We start from the raw sequence: 19,059 nt of genomic DNA, 5'->3' as shown, positions 1-19,059 counted from the left end.
TATAAAACATGATCCTGCTTGGCCAGAGTGGCTCAGTTGGTTGAGTGTCGTCCTCTGCACCGCAAGGTGGGTTTGATTCCTGGCCAGGGCACATGCCTGGGTTGTGGGTTCGATCCCTGGTCAGGGCACATATGGAAGTCAGCTGATGGATGTTCCTCTCTTTCTCCCTCTCTCTAAGCATGTCCTCAGGAGATGATTAAAAAAAAACCAAACATGATCCCTAATTTCAAGGGTTGACATGGCAAAAACAAGAAAGAGAGAAAATTATTACAAAACAGGGTGTCCTGTGAGGAAGAACTTCATGTTAGAAACAATGTATAACTTATAAGTTGCTTCTGGTCAAGAAGGTGATGTCATGTTACCTTAGAGAGAGCTGTGAGCTGGATGACCCTTTGAGTCGGGTGAATAAAGGTAAGTTGGGCAGCTAATATTGTGGGGGTAGGCCACTACTTTCCCTAACCTTATGGAGCCATTTAGTCTCTTTATGGTGACTGTAACTATATGGTAAGTACCGCTGAACAACTATTATGTCCCAAGTACTTTGCCAAGAACATTATCTATATTATCACCTATTGATCCCTCTGGCCCAGTTCATTGTTAGTTTTCTTGACCCACACCCCATGACCTTAAGCTGAATTAATAATTCCATTACTAATTATTAATTAATAATTCTGTTCACTCCTTTCATAGAGAACTTCTCATTCTATAGCCTACATTTCTGGCTGTCCCACTGCCACTGAGCTGGCAGGGAGCCGCACCCATATCTCACTTCAATTTCCCAGCATTTGGTAGTTCCTAAGCATTCTGTTGAGTGAACGTTGCCTAGAAGCCTGCGACTTCAAACTCACTGAAGAATCATGGAACTTTTGAGCAAGAGAGGATTTAGAACCTTCGCTACAATCGCTTTACACATGTGAAAAATCAAGTTGGAACAAGTAACTTCCTCGAGGCCACATACACTTGGTAGGATGAGATTAGAATCCAGTTTCATAGCTTTTCAGCTCAGTACAGTTTCTTCTATAGGAGATGCTATCAAAACTCAGCTAAACTCCTGGCCTCCCCCCCAAATCCTATCAGCAATTGGCCTTTGGGCCTTCAGGCTCTTTCTGTGATATAAAATTTCCTAAAAGGATCCACTTTTACATATAGCTTTCCTTTCACAGTTTCCCCATTCCCAAGTTCAAACTTAAAATTGGCTGGCTGTTGCTGCAGCATCACAGTGTAAAAGTTGGGGTGGGGGGGGCATTCTGTCTATATTTTCCCTAACAAGTTCTTTCCACAAGCTCCTTTTGATTCAGCCAAATCAAATGCTTAACAAGCACACCATACTCTTTCTTCCCCCTTTCTTGAGATAGGCTGTTCATTCTGACTGGAGGAGCCTTTCTCCTTATCAACCCGGTGAACTTGAAGAAATTGCTCCCTTTCTGGACTGGGAACTCCTAGCACAGAATGGAGACCTGGCTTTACCCACACAGTGATTGAGTGAGTGCGTTTGGTGTCTCTAGCACCTAGCAGCAAAGCCCTCAACGAAGTTCCCTGAATGACTGGATCTTTGGAAAATTACAGAAATGTAACTTACTCTTCGGAATTGTAAGCAACCCTCTACCAAAAATTTTGTTTGGAGGAAAAAGAATATGTTGGCTCACTGTTTTGTTGTTGTTGTTGTTTTTTTCTTTAACTCTAGCTCGTCTGTTATGACTGCCCTTCTCACTCCCTCTGTGAACGCCACATTCTCCCAGCACCTCTGCCCCTGGACACTTGTGGGAGAGGAATCCACACATTCCTGCGGGGCTCCATCACTGGAGCAAGTTCTCAGGAGTTGGGGAAGTCTGGGCTGCAAACAGGAAGTGTCTGTACTTCTGACTCGTCTGTGCCTGGGGCAAAGCCGGCAGAGTCCACCTGTGTGGACATCCTGACCAAGTATCAGTCGGGCTTCTCTTTCCAGAACTGGCATCTCGCGTGCCTGCCAGAATAGTCCCGCAGCAACTGTCAGGTTGGGAGCCCCCAACGCCTCTTCTTCACGTTAAACAATCTTGAACGGGACATTTAAAAAAATTGTTTTGGAATTTTGAGTTTGCAAAGCATCCGAACGACTGTCCCCTTTTGACAGACTGAGGGCCAAAGAGCAGCAGAGGCAGGTCCCATAATCTAGAATCCTTTTTTCCTCCCTCAGTGCCCGAGACCTCATCTGGCCCCTCTAGCTCCCAGGAGGGGCCAGAGGCAGCCTTCCTGCACCTGCCTGCCTCCTCAAGGACACCTTAGCCTCCAGCCTTCCAGGGGGGCTGCAGTCTCCCCACCCAGGAGTGGGGGGGTCCTAGGGTCCACGCTGGGGCTGTGGCCAATCCTGGGGATGACTTCGGTCCCCTCCGCCCCAAGGCACCCGGGCTGCAGGCTGCGGGGCGGGTAGTCCAATGGGCAGCCTCGCTTGGGAGGCGGGCTCAGGCCGGAAGCCACCCCGCGGCACAGCAGCCCCGCGAGACGGCGCCCGCGCCCCCGCCCTCCCAGGCACCGGCTCCGCGGCCCAGGGCGGCAGGGGCCAACGCGCCGGGTCCCCGCCGCGCTCTTTGTCCCGGCCGCGCGCGCGGGCGGACGCGTGCACCCCCCCGCACCCCCCCGAGGGAAGGGAGGCGCGGAGAGCGCGCGCCGGAGCAGCTCGCGCCCGCCGAGCGCCGGCGGCGCGCGCCCCCTCCGCCCGGCCCGCAGCGAGCACGCGCGCCGCGCCCGCCCCTCCCCCGCGCGCGCTCGGAACTTGCTGACTGCGCGGCCGGGAGGAGCCGAGCCGGGCGGCGGCGGCGGCGGGCGGCCACAGCGCGCGGGGGTCTCCCGCGTCCTCTCCGCCTCGCCGGGAGCTCGCGCCCTCGCCCCGCCGAGCTCCCCCTCCTCCGGCGGAGGCGCGGGGCGGCGCCACCCTCCGGCCGGAGCCCGGCACTGCACAGCCCCCTCCGACTTTCAATGTTCCACACTCCCCGGCCAGAGCCTCCTCGGCTTCTTTTTTTCCCTCCCCCCCCCTTTCCCCCCCCAGCTGCCTCCATTTCCTCAAGGAAGGGTTTTTTTCTCTCGCCCTCCCCCACACCGTAGCGGCGCGCGAGCGGGCCGGGCGGGCGGCCGAGGTAAGGCGGCGGGGCCGGGGGGCCGCGTGGGGGCGGCCGGGGCGGCGGCGGTGGGGGAGGGGGCGGGGGCGGGCAGCTTTGTTCGCGCCGGGCGCCCGCGCCGCCGGTGTCCGCGAGCCGAGCCGCGGCGGGGCCGGCCGGCTGCTCGCATCACTTGGCGCCCGGCGCGGCGAGGCGAGCGCTGCCCCGGCCCCCGCGCGGCCCTCCCCACAAAGGGCCGCGGGGCTGCGTGGCCGCCGCCGGCCGCGGCTCGCCTCCGGGGGCGCGGAGATTTGTTGCACTTCTTGGGGCTTTGTTTGTTTGTTTGCCCCCCCTGATATTTTTTTCCCCCCCACCGTGATTTTTGGACAAAATGTCGGTCCGTGATGTAAAAATTGAGCGAGGAGCCCGGGTGGCACGGGGAGCTTTGCAGAAGGGGCAGTTGGGCTCCGGCGCTGCCCGGGGCGGCAGCTCGGGCTTGGCCGGGTGAACCCCCGCCGCCGGCCGCGGGGACGGCTCGAGCAGCTCGTGGGTGGGTTTTCGTGGATTTTAAATTCGCTCAGTGTGGTGTTGGAAGGCTTAACGTGCACCGAGGAGGAATCGCCGCCTTAAATAAGCATATGGGCGAGGAGCGGGGTATGTTTTCCTCTCGGAAAGGGAATTTGGGAGCGTGGACCCATGTCAGTGGGTAAATATTTGGACGTTATTAGTGACTTTTTAACATTTTTTTTTCCCCCAGCGAGATCTGTTATTGACAGTGTGTCATATGTTATGAATGCTCGTTGCCGAAGTTCCCTGGCAGATCTGTCTCCTGCCTTCGGAGAAAGTAGACAATTGATAGATTGTCCAAGGGCTGGGGGGAAAAAATGCGGGTTTTCTAACTTGAGTTGGGTGAACCCCTGAACGCTGCTGGCGTGGGGCACATCGCCGCCCCAGTAACCTTGCAGGACGATGGGATCGTGTGAACACTTTGGAAGCGTTTTCATTAAAATACGATTTTAGGGGACGGTTAAGGGAAGAAAAGGCTATGGGCTTATTTCTTAGACTTAACATTTCCTCTCCCCCCACCCCCTCCTTTTTTTTTCTTTTTAAAAGTTTTCCAAGTACTAACTTCATCAAGATGTCCAGTGAGAGGCAGAGGTCCGATGATGAGAGCCCCAGCACCAGCAGTGGAAGTTCAGATGCAGACCAGCGAGACCCAGCCGCTCCAGAGCCTGAAGAGCAAGAAGAAAGGAAGCCTTCTGCCACCCAGCAGAAGAAGAACACCAAACTCTCCAGCAAAACCACGGCGAAGTTATCCACTAGTGCTAAAAGGTAATGTGTCACCCGGGGATTTAGCACATTGTCAGGCTGTCTTCCGAGTGGCCCGACACCTGTGCTGGTTTTACACATCAGTAGCAGCAGTTCAGCAATACTTACTGGGATTTTTTTATTTGTGCCGGAATGAGTTGTCATTCTTGAGGTGGCGTATAAGCCACCTCCCTCGAGTTACACTTTTAAGCAAACTTACTCTGTGCTCTGGTAACTTCTGTAGCAGTGCCCTCGGGTAGAGATTGGACCGACATTCTGACAGATGGTTGAAGGAGTTGGCAAGGAAAATTGGGTGAACCCGGATTAGCTGGTCCATTGAGGATGCTTCTTCCTATGAGTCATATACTCTTCTTCACTGAAATGGACACTTCTCTGGGTCAGCAGAGCCTCTCCATGAAACTTAACCATCAGAAACCATCATGTTTGCTAGAAATTTGTCAATTCAAGTCCTCAGCTGTATTTGAAAGCAGATTTAAAAAAACTGCTTCAAATGTGCTTTCAGTTTTCCAAACCTGACCTTAAGTCATGCATCCCAGGTACTACTTTTTGTAGTTGAATTATGGTTATGCTTTCGAATTCCTTTGAGGGCAAATAAAACTGGTAAGTGCTACTTGCAGTTTTAGATGGCACTTGGTGATTGAAAACTTCCACTGTCATTGTGCCTTTTCCCTGGAAAACTTGTGGCTATGCTTGACACTTTAATACTCAACAGCAGGACAAACATATTTTGTTGGGCATAAGTGAAAGAGCATTTGTCTCCTGTTGATTTTTATTATCTGTGATGGTGAAAAGAATGTTCTGTCAAGTGGGACTCCCATCAGTGGTGGTAGTGGAATATCCATGAATTGTGGTAATTATACATCAAATGTACCTACAGTATTAGTCAGTGTTGACATTTTGTTGATTTTTATTGATCACAACCAAAGGAAAAAGAAAATATAAAAATGATCACATATTGGCATTTTGTAATGATTCAGAAGTACTCTTATTTTTCTATGGATTTTCATCTCTTGTATCAACAATTGATAATAACGAGAATATTTTATTAAATAACAGCAGTCTTTGGAATAATTTACAGTTTTTGTCAATTTATTGTAATCTTGAGGAACATTTTAAACATCTTAAGCTTTGAGAGCATTTTAAATTTGAATAAAATCAATAATTGCCCCCCCCCCCCTTTCTCAAAGCAATATAGTATATCTTTTTATCTCCTTTCCCCCAAATTTATTAAATTTAAGTGCTGTACTTAAGATCAGGGAAAACAGATAAGGTTAAATAATGCCAAAGTCCTTTCGAAGTTTTTCACTGGTAAAGACATTTGTAAATTTTAAACTTCTTTTTCACAGATAAAATACTGTCAGCACTATTAATGTGTAAGAGCAGTAGCTTGTTAATTTTTACCTTGGTAAAAGTGACTGGAAGTCATTGTCAAATATTCTAATGCTTTCCCTCCTCCCTTCTTGTCTCATTTGCATATAAGCTTGAAAAGAGAATTTCTTTGGTAAAAAGTGTTTTAAAACAGATTTTAGATCCTTTACTGAGTGCTATTGGAGGACTATTTCTCAAAACAGGTGTAAATGTCTTATTTATTTACAGTAGCAAGTGAGAAAAAAAGCTGCAAAGTTTCTGTTAAGGGATTTGGGTTATGCCTCTGAGAACAAAGAGGAAGCAGCCATGTTAGCATTACTGAAGGCAAAGCCAGCCTTGCATTTAACTGCATGGTGGTAGAGGGCAGTGTAATTCCCCGGTTATTCTGTAGACTATCGCAAATCCTTTTTGTCTGTTCTCATTTCACTAACAGAATTCAGAAGGAGCTAGCTGAAATAACCCTTGATCCTCCTCCTAACTGCAGGTAAGAAACAAATTTTGTTGATTTAATTTCAAATTGTGGAAAAATACCAAGAGATTGATGTATCGTCCTTGGATGTGTGTGCTGCTGAAGAGGCTACATTTGCTTCTTTCCAGCTTTGCAAGTGGATTAAACAAACATTTTCTAGGGTGAATTAAGTACATTTGGGAGAAAAAAATGCGTTTTAGCATGTTATATATACATGTTGGACTTGTGAATGTACTGATTTTGTGCTTTTTACTGAGATTGATTTGAACGGTGCTGATTTTTTCTGTTGTTGTATTTCTGTAGAGTGTGTTTATTCAGAAGTATATTGCAGAAACTTCTACAGTTTTTGCTGAGCTTTAAAGTTACTGCTTGTGTGCAATCTGAACTGACCTTCCAAATTTAGAAATCACCGAATGTGTTATAAAATGTAAATGCAGTAAATAAGAGTATAAGTTGTTTCTGTTTGGTTTATTCATTAACTTGCGGTAAGGACAAATTTCATGTGCTAAGCTAACGGTTTTAGTTGTTTTCTAGACAGTATATTGTTGGAATTATTTACATTTTAATCAAATGTCCTAATACTTGGAAGAATTCTTAGTAATTTAGGTACTTGAGATAATGTGTATGAGAAGCAGTTAGATGAATTGGAATTTGTGGGAAGAATTTATATTAGTGAAACTCATGTAGAATAATTTAAGATTCTTGGTTGGTATAAGGTGCATTAAGATAACTGGTTGATAATTTTTTCCTTGAAACATTTTTTCAATTCCTCTTACTTAGTGCTTTGATTTTCAGTAGTGACTTTATGGTTTTTAAAATTCATCAAACTTAGAGAAACAGTCTTGTAGATAACTTGCATAGAGAGATGTGCTCAAGAGTGAGAGTGGCTGCTAGAAATAAGGCAGTGTTATGGTTTGATATGAGAATGTTTTCTTGTCTTACCTTTATTTTTGCTACAAGTTGTGTTCACTTGTGATGACGAGACCTATCTCTGAAGTATGTTTGAGATATAATAGGGTACAATCCAATTGCTTCCTTCTATGTGTATTAACCGGATCCTCGGATAAGGTGATCGGATCCTGATTTATCCAGTGAATTAACAGTTTTGCTTATATTTGTCATCAGCTATTTCAGTTCCAAAAGGAAACAAGAATGCAAAATAATTTTAAATAGATAGTGGTATGTCAGATCTGAAAGTATTACTTACGACCTACGCTGTGCAGTAATGTAGCCACTAGCCATTTGTGGTTGTTGACCACTTCAGTTTAGTCCAAAATGAGATATGCCATAAGTGTGAAATACACATTGGATTTTGAAAACTTAGTACAAAGAAAAGTATGTAGAATAATCTTACCAATTTAAAAACATTTTTTATTACATGTTGAAATGATAATATTTTGTATATATTGGGCTATATAAAATCTGATTTAAAATTAATTTCACTTTTATTTTTTACCATTTTAATGTGATTATTAGAAATTTTAATATTACATATGTGGTTTGCATTGTATTTCTGTTGAACAGCACTGCTTTAATGGATAAATAAATCAAAATATTTTTAGGTGTCTAAATGGTATGTCAAATCTGTAGCCATTTAGGGAGGGGGTCAAGTTAAATTTGCTCTCTGAAGAATCCCTTAAATTGCAGTGTATTTTGGTATTTCCTATTATAAAAGATGCAAAGCGCTGTCCATTCAAAACTCTTCAGTGTTTTAAAATGGCACATAAGGTCAAACATTTTTAAAGGTTTCTGTTTCTTTTCTGCAAATGGCCCAAACTAGTGTACTCGCATAAACTAGAGAGCCCAGTAGACGTGTTGAATGTCTTTAGAGCAGTTAGTGCAGCATTGCAGTTGCTGAAGGAATAGCGCTGTACAGTTTAATGCAGGAATGGTTCCACGTGCTCACTGAGGATTAGTTTAGAGGAAGTAGAATCTTTCTAGGAGATAGAAAGTTAACTTGTTTTTAGTTTTCTCTTTTATTTTTCTGTTTTCATTGCAATTCGTGAACGCTTCACATTTAATGATCAGACTAGTGAAGTAGCAAACCTTTGGGCTTGCTTGTGAGCGATAACATGGAATATATCATCTTTGATTTCCCTTGTCATAACTTACGTTTACCATTAACTATTGCGATGACATCTTTCATTCAGTTCTTTTAGTATATGGGTGTTGGCAAAAGTAGGTTTACAGTTGTGAGTATGTGAAATACAATTTATTGTATTATTATTTACGTATTATTTGTATTGCAGCTGTAAACCTACTTTTGCCCACCCCTGTATGCATTTCTTTGTGACTGACTGATTAAAGCAAAAACAGACAGGAAATACGAGTCTTGGTAGGGGACTGGTAGTTTGGGGACAGTCTTCCATCTGACAAAAATATCCAGATACTTTTGTGTGTTTCATTATATGTCTTAAGATTCTTTTGGGTGGAATATCCTGTCATTGTCCAGGAATTTGGAATATTCAGTGTTTAGTGGAGACATTTTAGGATTTTTGACAGCTAAGTCCAAATTTGTATTATATTTTTTACTCATGTCAGGTATGTGACACATTGCTAGTGTTCTTGTAATTCACAAGGTCATCAGTGAGAATTTTAGCTTCATAATGATTATATAGTTTAAATTTCTTCATTTATGTTATTAAAAATGGGATTCTATATTTATAAATTCTAGCACATGTGAATTCATATTGATTGAAATCAATGAAACCTAATTCTTTCGACTTTCATGTGTAGTTAATCAGAGTTCCATTATGGTTTTGAATATGATTTTTACAAGTTTGTCAAAGTATGTGACAGATTTAATTGTTCCTCAGGGAAGAAAAGAAAGTATATCTGTGTACATTTAGGAAAATGTTGAATGAAATACAAGAAAACTCAACAAAATCAAAATTATTCAGACTAAGATTTCTCTTAAACCATTTTCAATGTTGAATTAATAAAAGATTCTTTAGTTATTATCTAGCCATGTCTATATTGTATACACTCATGGTGATCTTAAGGTAGACTTAATTGTTGAATTATGTGTGTGGCTTTAAACTTGTTTGAATATATTTTGAGAGTATTAGTATTTCTTTTCCTGAGAGTATAAAAGTTTACTAAACTGTTTATTTCCAGTGATTAGATGGCATTTCAGTTTTTAGGTATTGAAGTGCCTAAGGCCAAACAAAGCATCCTCAACAAAGGCATAATATTTTGTGGCTTCAATTTATACTCTTTACATACTATAATCTAGATTAGGGTATAAATAGTTGATGAGAATGAAGGGAAATTGTATTTTGGGCATTTCCGTATGTTTTTAGAGAAAGTTAATGACTAGAATTGTTGAGTGAGGTGCTATTCAGACATTTAGGTTCCGCCTGTTTCCCAAAGTGTGTTCTTGTCCCCTCAGTTATCACTTGTACAAGTGACAAAAATACAGAAAGGTGCTGAATTTTTAAACTCAAACTGTACTTTTCCCCGTATATATGAGACAAATATACATTCTTAAAATATTCTTTAATGTGTTCAGATTGAATTTATGTTAAAGTAGATATTCAGGGACATTTGTAAATAGTTTTTGGATGTGGAAAAGGTTTATTGGAAGGAGGTGTTACAGTATCAAGTTAGAGTATTAATATGTTCATAGTGCAAAACCTGAAAGCACATTTTGCTAACTTCCTTCTTTTTAAAAATAATTAATAAAAGGAGCAATTAAGTTCTAAACCAGAAGTTAGAAACCCTTGATTTAGTCATAACCCTCTGTCTGTGGATGAACTCTACCTCTGTTTGAGGGTTATTACCACTTTTCATCATTTTTTAGCATAGACAGGTACTTTGCTGCTCAAAGAGTGATCTTCAGATGAGCAGCATCTGCATCATAGGTGAGATTGTTGGAATCTCGCCTTCCCCCACTGCAGAAGCACTGAATCCTAACCTGAATTTCAACAGGATTCCGAGATGAATTGTGTATACATTAAGGTTTGAAAAGCACTGGGCTGTCTGAGTTTATATCCCTGCTCCGGCACTTACTCACTATGTTACCTTAGATAAGTTATCGAATAGCTCTGTCTTTCAGTTTCCTTGGCTGTAAAATGGAGAGTAAAATGACACCCCCTTTTAGGTTTGTTGGGAGGAGCAGATGAGTTAATACGTTTTAGTTTTGTAACAGTTATAAATCGGGTCCATAAAGCGGGAGACATGGCTTTGCAGCTTTCCCTCACTCTTGCTTGCATTTTCTCCAGTATATTGGTGTCCTACCTTAGGAATAACTTCATTTCAGTCAGTTCAGCACCAGTTTATTAAGCACATATCAAGCAGATGTTTGATGTTAGTAAAAGCAGTGGCTTAGAACTTGAATAAAAAAGAAAACATAAGAAAATTGAGCAAAAATAAACAAATCGTATATCCCTTTTAAAGGAATATGCATAAAGTTAATGATACTTTTAGTTCAGTAGAGAATGCTTGACTGTCCAGGAAATTATAATGAAAAATCTTAAAATAAGGGTGATGGCTGTTTTCCCTTTTAAATATTTCATTATAAGAATTTGCAGTTTTACTGAGAATGAGATTATATCAGTATTTGTAAAATTTAGATTCTGAATTGATATAGTTTAGTTATCTAAACATAGTATTCTTTCCTTATCAGTGATCTAAGGAGAGATTTGGAAGGTTTTTCTAATTGGGAGATGAAGGCAGGTCATGATCAAAATAGCATGTGATATTGACATAGCTTTGTTGCTTGTTTATTCAGTACTACTGGATTGTAAACCCACAGATATGGTTTTTCTGTTTTACTTATACATTTAATTGTTGGTATTGTTTATATTAGACAGTGTGAGCTATGTGAATGCACTCTATTTTATAAAACAAAATTCCATCTCATGAATTCATCTAGTCATTTTATTTTCAACTCTTCAGAAAAATAACCTGAACCTGCCTTTTTATAAAAATTAAATTGTAATTGGAAGCTTGATTTGTAAAACATAAAAATACAGAACTACTCTTAGGGAAGGTATTTTCCATCCTACCCTACTATGGTCATCTACCAATGGTGAATTTTTATTATTAATTAATTAACTTTCGGCATCAGTGTAGACCTCAAAAATCATGAGGATTTTTCTTGGCACTTGGACATTACTGATAAACTTAAATGTTTAAGTATTATTTGTATTGCAGCTGTAAACCTACTTTTGCCCGCCCCTGTATGCATTTCTTTGTGACTGACTGATTAAAGCAAAAACACAGTTGCAAATTCTTAATATGCTATATGAATGCTATATGCTATAATTATTTACTTGTTTGTCTACCTTCTGTAGGAGTTAGTCTTCTTTTGAAAGAAGGACTTTCATATATTTTTATGTCTTGCTTCACACAGTGCTTTTGCATGTGAAGATTTGTTAATAAATAAATTGAAGTCTGTCAAATTAACAGAAATAGAAATTTAAAGCAAAATAATGACTTTGGAGTGAAGAAATCTTAAATATCCCATATATTTTTTATTTTTTTCTTAATTGTAATTTTAATATTCAAAAGTATTCAGCTACCTTTTTTAATAAAAGATAATTGAAAATCACATTAAGTATAATTATGTCCATCATATATGTCAGTGTAGCAGAAGGACTCAATACTGCTGTGACAAATACTTCTTTTTCCAAAAGAATGATATGATGGGAAACTATTCTTTTCTCTCAGAAGGCCATATTTCTATTAAGTTTAATGAAGATAATGTTATTAGAAAGTGGGTGGGAACATTGTGTGCATTTTCAGAAGTTATATGGTTACTTTGCAGCTAGCTACATGCAAGACTACCAGATTGTTTTGTTCCTTTCTATAGGAAGCTGATTGGTACCTCATTCCCTCCTTGAATGAGTTCTTTAACAACAGATGGATATGTTTACTCATAAGAAAATCAACAAATCATTTTTGCTTGTATAGTGCAAGAATGAGAATGGAGAACTTGATCTGCTATTCTCATCTTCGCTACAAAACTGAGTTTATAAACATGTAATAAAACCACTTGTAGATCTAGAGAAATAGAAAATGTTTTTTTTCCTCTTCCCATACTGCTTTTGACAGGGAAGTATACTTGACATTTTGTTAAAATCTGTAAGAAGAAACATCTTTAAACTTTTGATCTTTCTTTTACCTATGGATGAGTGGTTCTACACTGGGGGCCATTTTTGCCTCCCTACTTGCCCCACTCCCAACCCATCCACAGTTGGCAATGCCTAGGTGACTTTTTTGCTTTTCACAACGGGATAGAAAGGGGCTGCTACTGACCTTTAGTGAGTAGAGGTCAGGGATGCTGCTAAATACCCTATAGTGCCTAGGACAACCCCTCACAACAAAGAATTATCTGGACTAAAATGTTGGTAGTGCTGAGGTTGAGAAATCCTGCTGTAGGTATTTATTTGATTCTCTTGAATTTGCATAGTTTGCGTTTTACCATTTCCTAGCTTATTAGTGATGCCTGCTTAATATATTCTCCTACACCTTCCTCAGAGCCTGTGTGCCCACCTCCCACTACTTTTGTGCTGTCGTTTATATTATACTAGAGGCCTGGTGCACGAAAATTTGTGCACTGGGGGGTGGGGGGGATGGTCCCTCAGCCTGGCCTGTGCCCTCTCACAGTCCGGGACCCCTTGGGGGATGTCCTCATGCTGGCTTAGGCCCGCTCTCCACTTATTTATTCATTCATTAATTCAGACATCCTTAGTGCTGCCGCAGAGGTGGGAGAGGCTCCCGCCACCTCCACTGCACTCTCCAGCTATCAGCCCGGCTTCTGGCCGAGCGGCACTCCCCCTGCGTTGAGCGTGTAGCTCCTGGTGGTCAATGTGTGACACAGCTACCAGTCGTTCTGCCATTCGTTAGATTTGCATATTACCCTTTTATTATATAGGATTACCTAATGTATGCATATGGTATTTTTTATGTGAACTCACAGAAATGGCTATCTTGAATACCTGCTAAATTATGGTCTATTGAGGCCAGAAATGCTTACAACAGTATTTTTATATCTTTTATGTTTTCTACTAGTTAATTATACCCCGACATGATCTAACTTTAGGTGGGTTGTGTTTGTGTTGTACTAGGAATATTGAAGTACCATCAAGGAGAAACGCCATTAGACAATCATCAAATTTCTGTTTTACATTTCATTTGGTTTTTATTTTTATCGTCAAGACAATACAGAGATGATTTGTTTCTGTTATTGTTATAAATTGACTTTATTTCAAACCTTAGGGGCCAGATGTGTTTCAGGATGCAGAAATTTTCAGATTTTAGAAAGGGAATATGCTGTGACTTTTGTATTTTATGCAACACCCTTCACGGGATCTGGGGCAGCACTCCATAATCAAACATATTCATATTTCTACACCAAAAATGTATGAGCATTCATACTAAGTGAGATAAATAGAGAATTCAGATAGTTTCAGGTTAGTTCATGTTTGGTGTTATTGCCAAATTATTTTGCTTCAAGCTTATTTTTAAAAAACCTTTGATTTTTTTACAGAGCTTTTGGGATTCCAGAATTGTGTATAAGCAGTACTACTTCTATTACAATGATAAATTACTACAGCTATTTTACTCATGGAGAAAGGATGTTTTTGTTTGTTTGTTTGTGTGTTTTTTTTAATATATTTTATTGATTTTCCACAGAGAGGAAGGGAGAGAGATAGAGAGTTAGAAACATCGATGAGAGAGAAACATCGATCAGCTGCCTCCTGCACATCTCCCACTGGGGATGTGCCCACAACCCAGGTACATGCCCTTGACCGGAATCGAACCTGGGACCTTTCAGTCCACAGGCCGACTCTCTATCCACTGAGCCAAACCGGTTTCGGCAAGAGAAAGGGTGTTTTAAAGTCTTGCTCTATACTTGTCTTTCTTTTACCTGTTCCTAATAGCTGTTTTCAATTTCTCAGTTATTTTTGGATCATTGCTATTTGTATTTATACAATTTGTACGCTTAACTAGAAAAAAATTTAGATACTCCATTTTAGAATTTTTTTCCCCTTAAGGTGAAACTATAAGTATCGATTTCTTTTTAAGTTATATTCTGTGTATATTGGATTACTTTTCCACTTTACCATCAAATATTGTCTTTTAATCATTCCATTTTTTTCTAGATATACAGAGAGGAAGATGTCCTTTAATACTTAAACACAGGACTTGCCATTTTTATGTATGCATTTTGTCTTGCAACATTTGAGGCAATTTGGCTGTAAAAGGGTACACTAAATTTTGCTAGCTGTATTGCATTTAACAAACAACCTTAGAAGGGTTATAACATATAAACATAAAGCTTTATTTTTCTTGCTCATATGAAGTCCACTGTAGGTCCAGGAACTCTTCAGGGTAGCTCTTGGATGTGTTGACTTGAATCTATACTGCTTGCATCTTACAGCTCTGCTGTTTTGAACATGTGTCTAGGCAAGAGAGCTGGAGGGTCATGTGCCAACTTTTAAGTGCTTTGGTTTGGAAGTAGGACATGAATTAATCACATGGCCTCGACTAACTGCAGGGTGGCTGGAAAATGTGGGGGAGCTTATGGGAACTCAGTGAGAAATCAATTTCTCTGCCACACAGGATATATACTTCCATGAATAGATGACTTTCACTGTCACTGCAAAAGTGGAAAGAGGAAATAATTGAGCACCAGCCTGACACTTTTCTGAATTCCATAGTATAGTACCTATTAATAAACTACCTTGTTTAATTTTCAAAACAACCCTACCAGTATGAAATAGGTGTCTTGTTTAAAATTCAAAACTGGATCTGAGAGTTGAGAAAATTGCCAGATGTCACAAATGTAGTTCATAGAACAGATCAGGGCAAAAATCGAGGCTTGCTTTTGACATGCAAGTAAGCACTGGTGCTTTAGTATAGTGCTGCTTGAGAAATCTGGTAAAAGGACTCAGAGTTGGTTACGGGTCTGGAGGTGCATGCTTAGTGTAAATAAATATATCTCATTTGTTTGCTTATAGTCTCTTGAAGATTCTAAAATACTGTTTCTTTAGAGGTTTTAGAACTTGGCAGGTATGGTAAGTTGGAGAAAAGTAAGCTTCCTTCTTGGTCTTGGGGGTGCTAGGTTCTTTTTCTTCTTTTTAAAAAATTATTTAGAAGCATTATCTTTTCAGGGAGCATTCTCCAACTCTCCAGCTTTCTTGCCCTGTTCGCTTTCCTTCTAAGGAGGAAGGTAAGGGATTGAATATGATCTTAATGGAAAAGGCAAATCTTTGTTCTCTGCCTTGTAGTTCTTTCTGTATGGCTTTCCTGTTGGCTAAGGAATAACTTCTAATCTGCCTCTACCTTTTTCTTTGGGGTATTGTGAAGCAGTCGATGATCATGAAATTGCTTTGAAGTTGGAAAAAAATCTTTCTGCAGATGAGAATTTTTAGCTTTATGGAGAAAAGCCTCAATCACATAGGATTTTATGAGAATTTTTTTACTGATTTCTTAGCAACATGTACACTTACTATTTTTTTTTTTACACTTACTATTTTTTAATACTAGTAATAGATCTACTTTTTTACAGAAATTTGGTATTATATGACATTTCTTAATTTTGTCTTGTCTTACATAGGTTCGTAGTTTATGTAAGTACTGTTTTTCCTAAGCTTGTAAATTTGTACAGAAATTATTCCTAGATATTAATATGGGAATTTGCTTTTTTTCTTAATTAAGTCTCTTTGGAAGTGGAGCCGAGGAAAATGTTTTTCTGGGTGACCTGCAAGGTTTATATGGTTCATTTTAGATTGATGAAAGTAATGAGTTTTACAGTTCACTTGTGCCTTGCATTTTGTCTAAATGCAATATAAAGCTAAGTTGGCAAGTTTTGAGATTTTTCTCTCTGTTAACATTTCATGGGTTTTATAAGGGTGTTTAGGTAAATAGCATAAGCTTGTTTTCAGTGCCTGTTTTGGATGGTCAGTAGAAAGTGATTAACCTTATGAATAATAACTATAGAGTCAAATTTCTAGGATCATTTACATTTTTTAAAATGCCATTTCCCTCTGTTTGGTCTCTGGTGTATATAATAATTGTTTTAATTTTATGGTTACTTGCAACAAATAAAACTCTGAAAGGAACTGCAATAGTGCTATGTTCCTTCATTGTCCGAGGTTTAGTTTGCCTGTTTGGGAGGGATTTGGGTCATTTATGCCATTCCAAAGTTTCTTTGCTGCTTCACTGTCCCAGAGCAAATATACTTTGTCATTCTGTTTAACTTCTTGCTTGTCGGGGGAAAAATAAAGACATCTCTAGTCTGAAATTGCTTTTGGGAGCATAACTCCACATGTTTTGGTCTGAATGAAAGGCCTAGGGAAACATGAATTTTGTTACCTTTTTATTTTATTTTCCTTTACTTATAAATCACCGTGATGATCCTCCTGTTACATCCATGTGTCTCACTTTTTGTAAACACCATTCATCCCCTTTCTGAGGGTGGTTATTTGTAGTTTGTTTTGCCATTTACAATCTTATAGGTCCTTTACAAATGGATCATTTTTTCACATTAAATTTTAGTAGGTCAAGAATCCATTTATTCAGGGTCCCTTTAGAGAATCGATCATAGAGATTGTCACTACATATTGTTTATAGCTTCCTGTTGCTTTCTGTAGTCTTCTCAATTTAAACAAGCAACAACAAAATATAGAGGGCACCATAAGGCCTTAACTTTATGGTTTTATTTTTGTTTCACACTTGTTTCTAAGGGTATTGGTAATATTTGTTGGATTTGAGATGTATATGCTTGTAGTAAATTCACTTGCTCTAAGAATGAGGGAAAATCTGGCATTTTGAAGGGTTCAGACACAAACTTAGATGCTTGTGATCAATGTGGAATTCAATGGCAGTTTTAACTAGAGTACCTTTAGATTTTCTTTGTTTTATTTACACCAGTGTCTGTTTAAACATTTAAAATACGTTTCTGTTATATCGTCCCAGATGCCTAATATCTTCAGATCCATTAGAGGACTGTGCCAAGTATTCATTTTGTTTTTAAACCCTAAAATAAATATGCTGCAAATGATCTCTTTTCCCTCCTGCTGAGGTTTCTTAATTTTTGAAAATTAACTTTTTATTATGGAGAACTTGAAACATACAAAAGTAAACAGACTTGTATGATGAATCCCCATGGAGCCTTCACCCAGTTTGAATAGTTACTAACCCTGACCAACCTTGTTTCATTTATAAACCCCTCCATTTCACCCTCCGTATTATAATGAGGCAAATCTCAGACATCATTTAATCTGCATTTTTAAGAACAGATATTTCAGTATGCATTTTCAAAAACTAAGGACTCCGTTTTAACCACAATGTCATTAACACATCTAAAATTTTTTATTGTTGTTAATCCTCAACAGAGGATATTTTTCCCTTTGATTTTTAGAGAGTTGAAAAGGAGGGATGGAGGGGAGAGGGAGAGAGAGAGAGATATATCAGTGTGAGAAAGAGACATTGATTGGTTGCCTTCTGCACTCAGCTCAACCGAGGCAGCGATCAAACTTGCAACCGAGGTACGTGCTTTTGACTTGGGATTAGAACCCTCAACCCTTTGGTGCGTGGGCCCACGCTCTAACCATTGAGAAACACCAGCCAGGGCAACACATATACAATTTTATCTAAGTTCCTCGGTTGGTCACTGTTCAGATTTACAAGTGTTTCATGAATGTCCTAGAAAATTCCCACCTTCCTCCTCCTCGACTTATTTGAATCAGTTTTCAAATAAAGTAGACACATTGTGATTGGTTGATGTCTTTTATATTCTTCTAATCTATACATTCCCCCTTTTATTTCATTTTTGAAATTTATTTAATGAAGAAATGGGGCTGTTTCTCAGAACCTGGATTTGGCTTACTGCATTCCTATAGTGTAGTTTAATATCTTTGTTTGTGTTCAGTGTTTCCAGTAAATTTGGGAGTTAGGTCAAGAGGCTTTATCAAGCCCGGCCAGGCCAGTGTGGCTTAATTTGGTTGAACATCATCCCGTGCACCAATAAAGAGGTCACTGATTGGACTCCCAGTCAGGGCACATGCCCAGGTTGCAGGCTCGATCCCCAGTAGGGGGGTGTGCAGGAGGCAACTGATTGATGTTTCTCATCAATGTTTTTATCTCTCTCTCCCTTTCCCTTCCTCTCTCTCTAAAACCAATAAAAAAATATTAAAAGTAATAATATATAAAAAAGGCTTACTCAAATTCAGGTGTGACATGGTTATTATTTTTTGGACAAAGCTACTTCAAAGGTGGCAGTATGCTTTTCTGTCAGGAGACACATAAGTTCTGGTGGTCTTTTGGATACTGGCAGTCTTTGGAATATATCTCTAAAGAGAAACTTAACTACAAGTATTTGGTTACTCAGTTGGGTAAGTTACATAAATGAAGGCAGAATAAATGCTTAATTTTTTGCTTGTTTACCAATTTTGTTTTTATTTCTCTTTCACAATAATAAGTTGGTTCCCTAGTATCCTTTTCAGAATCATTGTGAACTTATAGTTACTGTTTCAATCCGTTGCATTACTTTAGTATAGTGCCATTATAATTTGTGCTCCGATGGGGTCCCTCGGTGTGGCCTGCAGGGTGCAGCTCCTGTGTTGAGCGTCTGTCCCCTGGTGGTCAGTGAGCGTCATAGCTACCGGTCGACCGGCCAATGACCGGTTGCTTAGGCTTTTATATATATAGACTAGAGGCCTGATGCATGAAATTTGTGCAAGAGTAGGCCTTTGCAGTCACAGCTGCCTAAATCCCCCCCTCACAGCTGCGGGCAGCTGCCTGGATCCTGCGGCTGCAGCCCCGGCTTCATCCTGGAAAGACATCTGGTCTAATTAGCATATTATGCTT

General features: G+C 40.1%; 1 protein-coding gene across 2 annotated transcripts in view; it reads left to right on the top strand.

The window, feature by feature from the left end:
* The first annotated feature begins 2,741 nt into the window (after nt 1-2,741).
* UBE2E3 (ubiquitin conjugating enzyme E2 E3) overlaps nt 2,742-19,059 on the top strand; it is an 82,355-nt gene continuing 66,037 nt past the window's right edge. The window contains exons 1-3 of one of the 2 annotated variants that reach the window (XM_059703934.1): nt 2,742-3,110; nt 4,185-4,403; nt 6,202-6,252. In XM_059703934.1, coding sequence (XP_059559917.1) covers nt 4,210-4,403; nt 6,202-6,252 — 245 coding nt within the window. In that variant the 5' untranslated portion in view covers nt 2,742-3,110; nt 4,185-4,209. Of the gene's footprint in view, nt 3,111-3,263; nt 3,726-4,184; nt 4,404-6,201; nt 6,253-19,059 lie in introns of those variants that run through there. The other variant, XM_059703935.1, reaches the window with a different exon arrangement.

This window comes from Myotis daubentonii, chromosome 7 (genome assembly GCF_963259705.1).
Source record: "Myotis daubentonii chromosome 7, mMyoDau2.1, whole genome shotgun sequence".
Taxonomy (NCBI): Eukaryota; Metazoa; Chordata; class Mammalia; order Chiroptera; family Vespertilionidae; genus Myotis; species Myotis daubentonii.
Note: the sequence above shows the minus strand (reverse complement) of the source record. Positions and strands in the feature narration are given on the sequence as shown.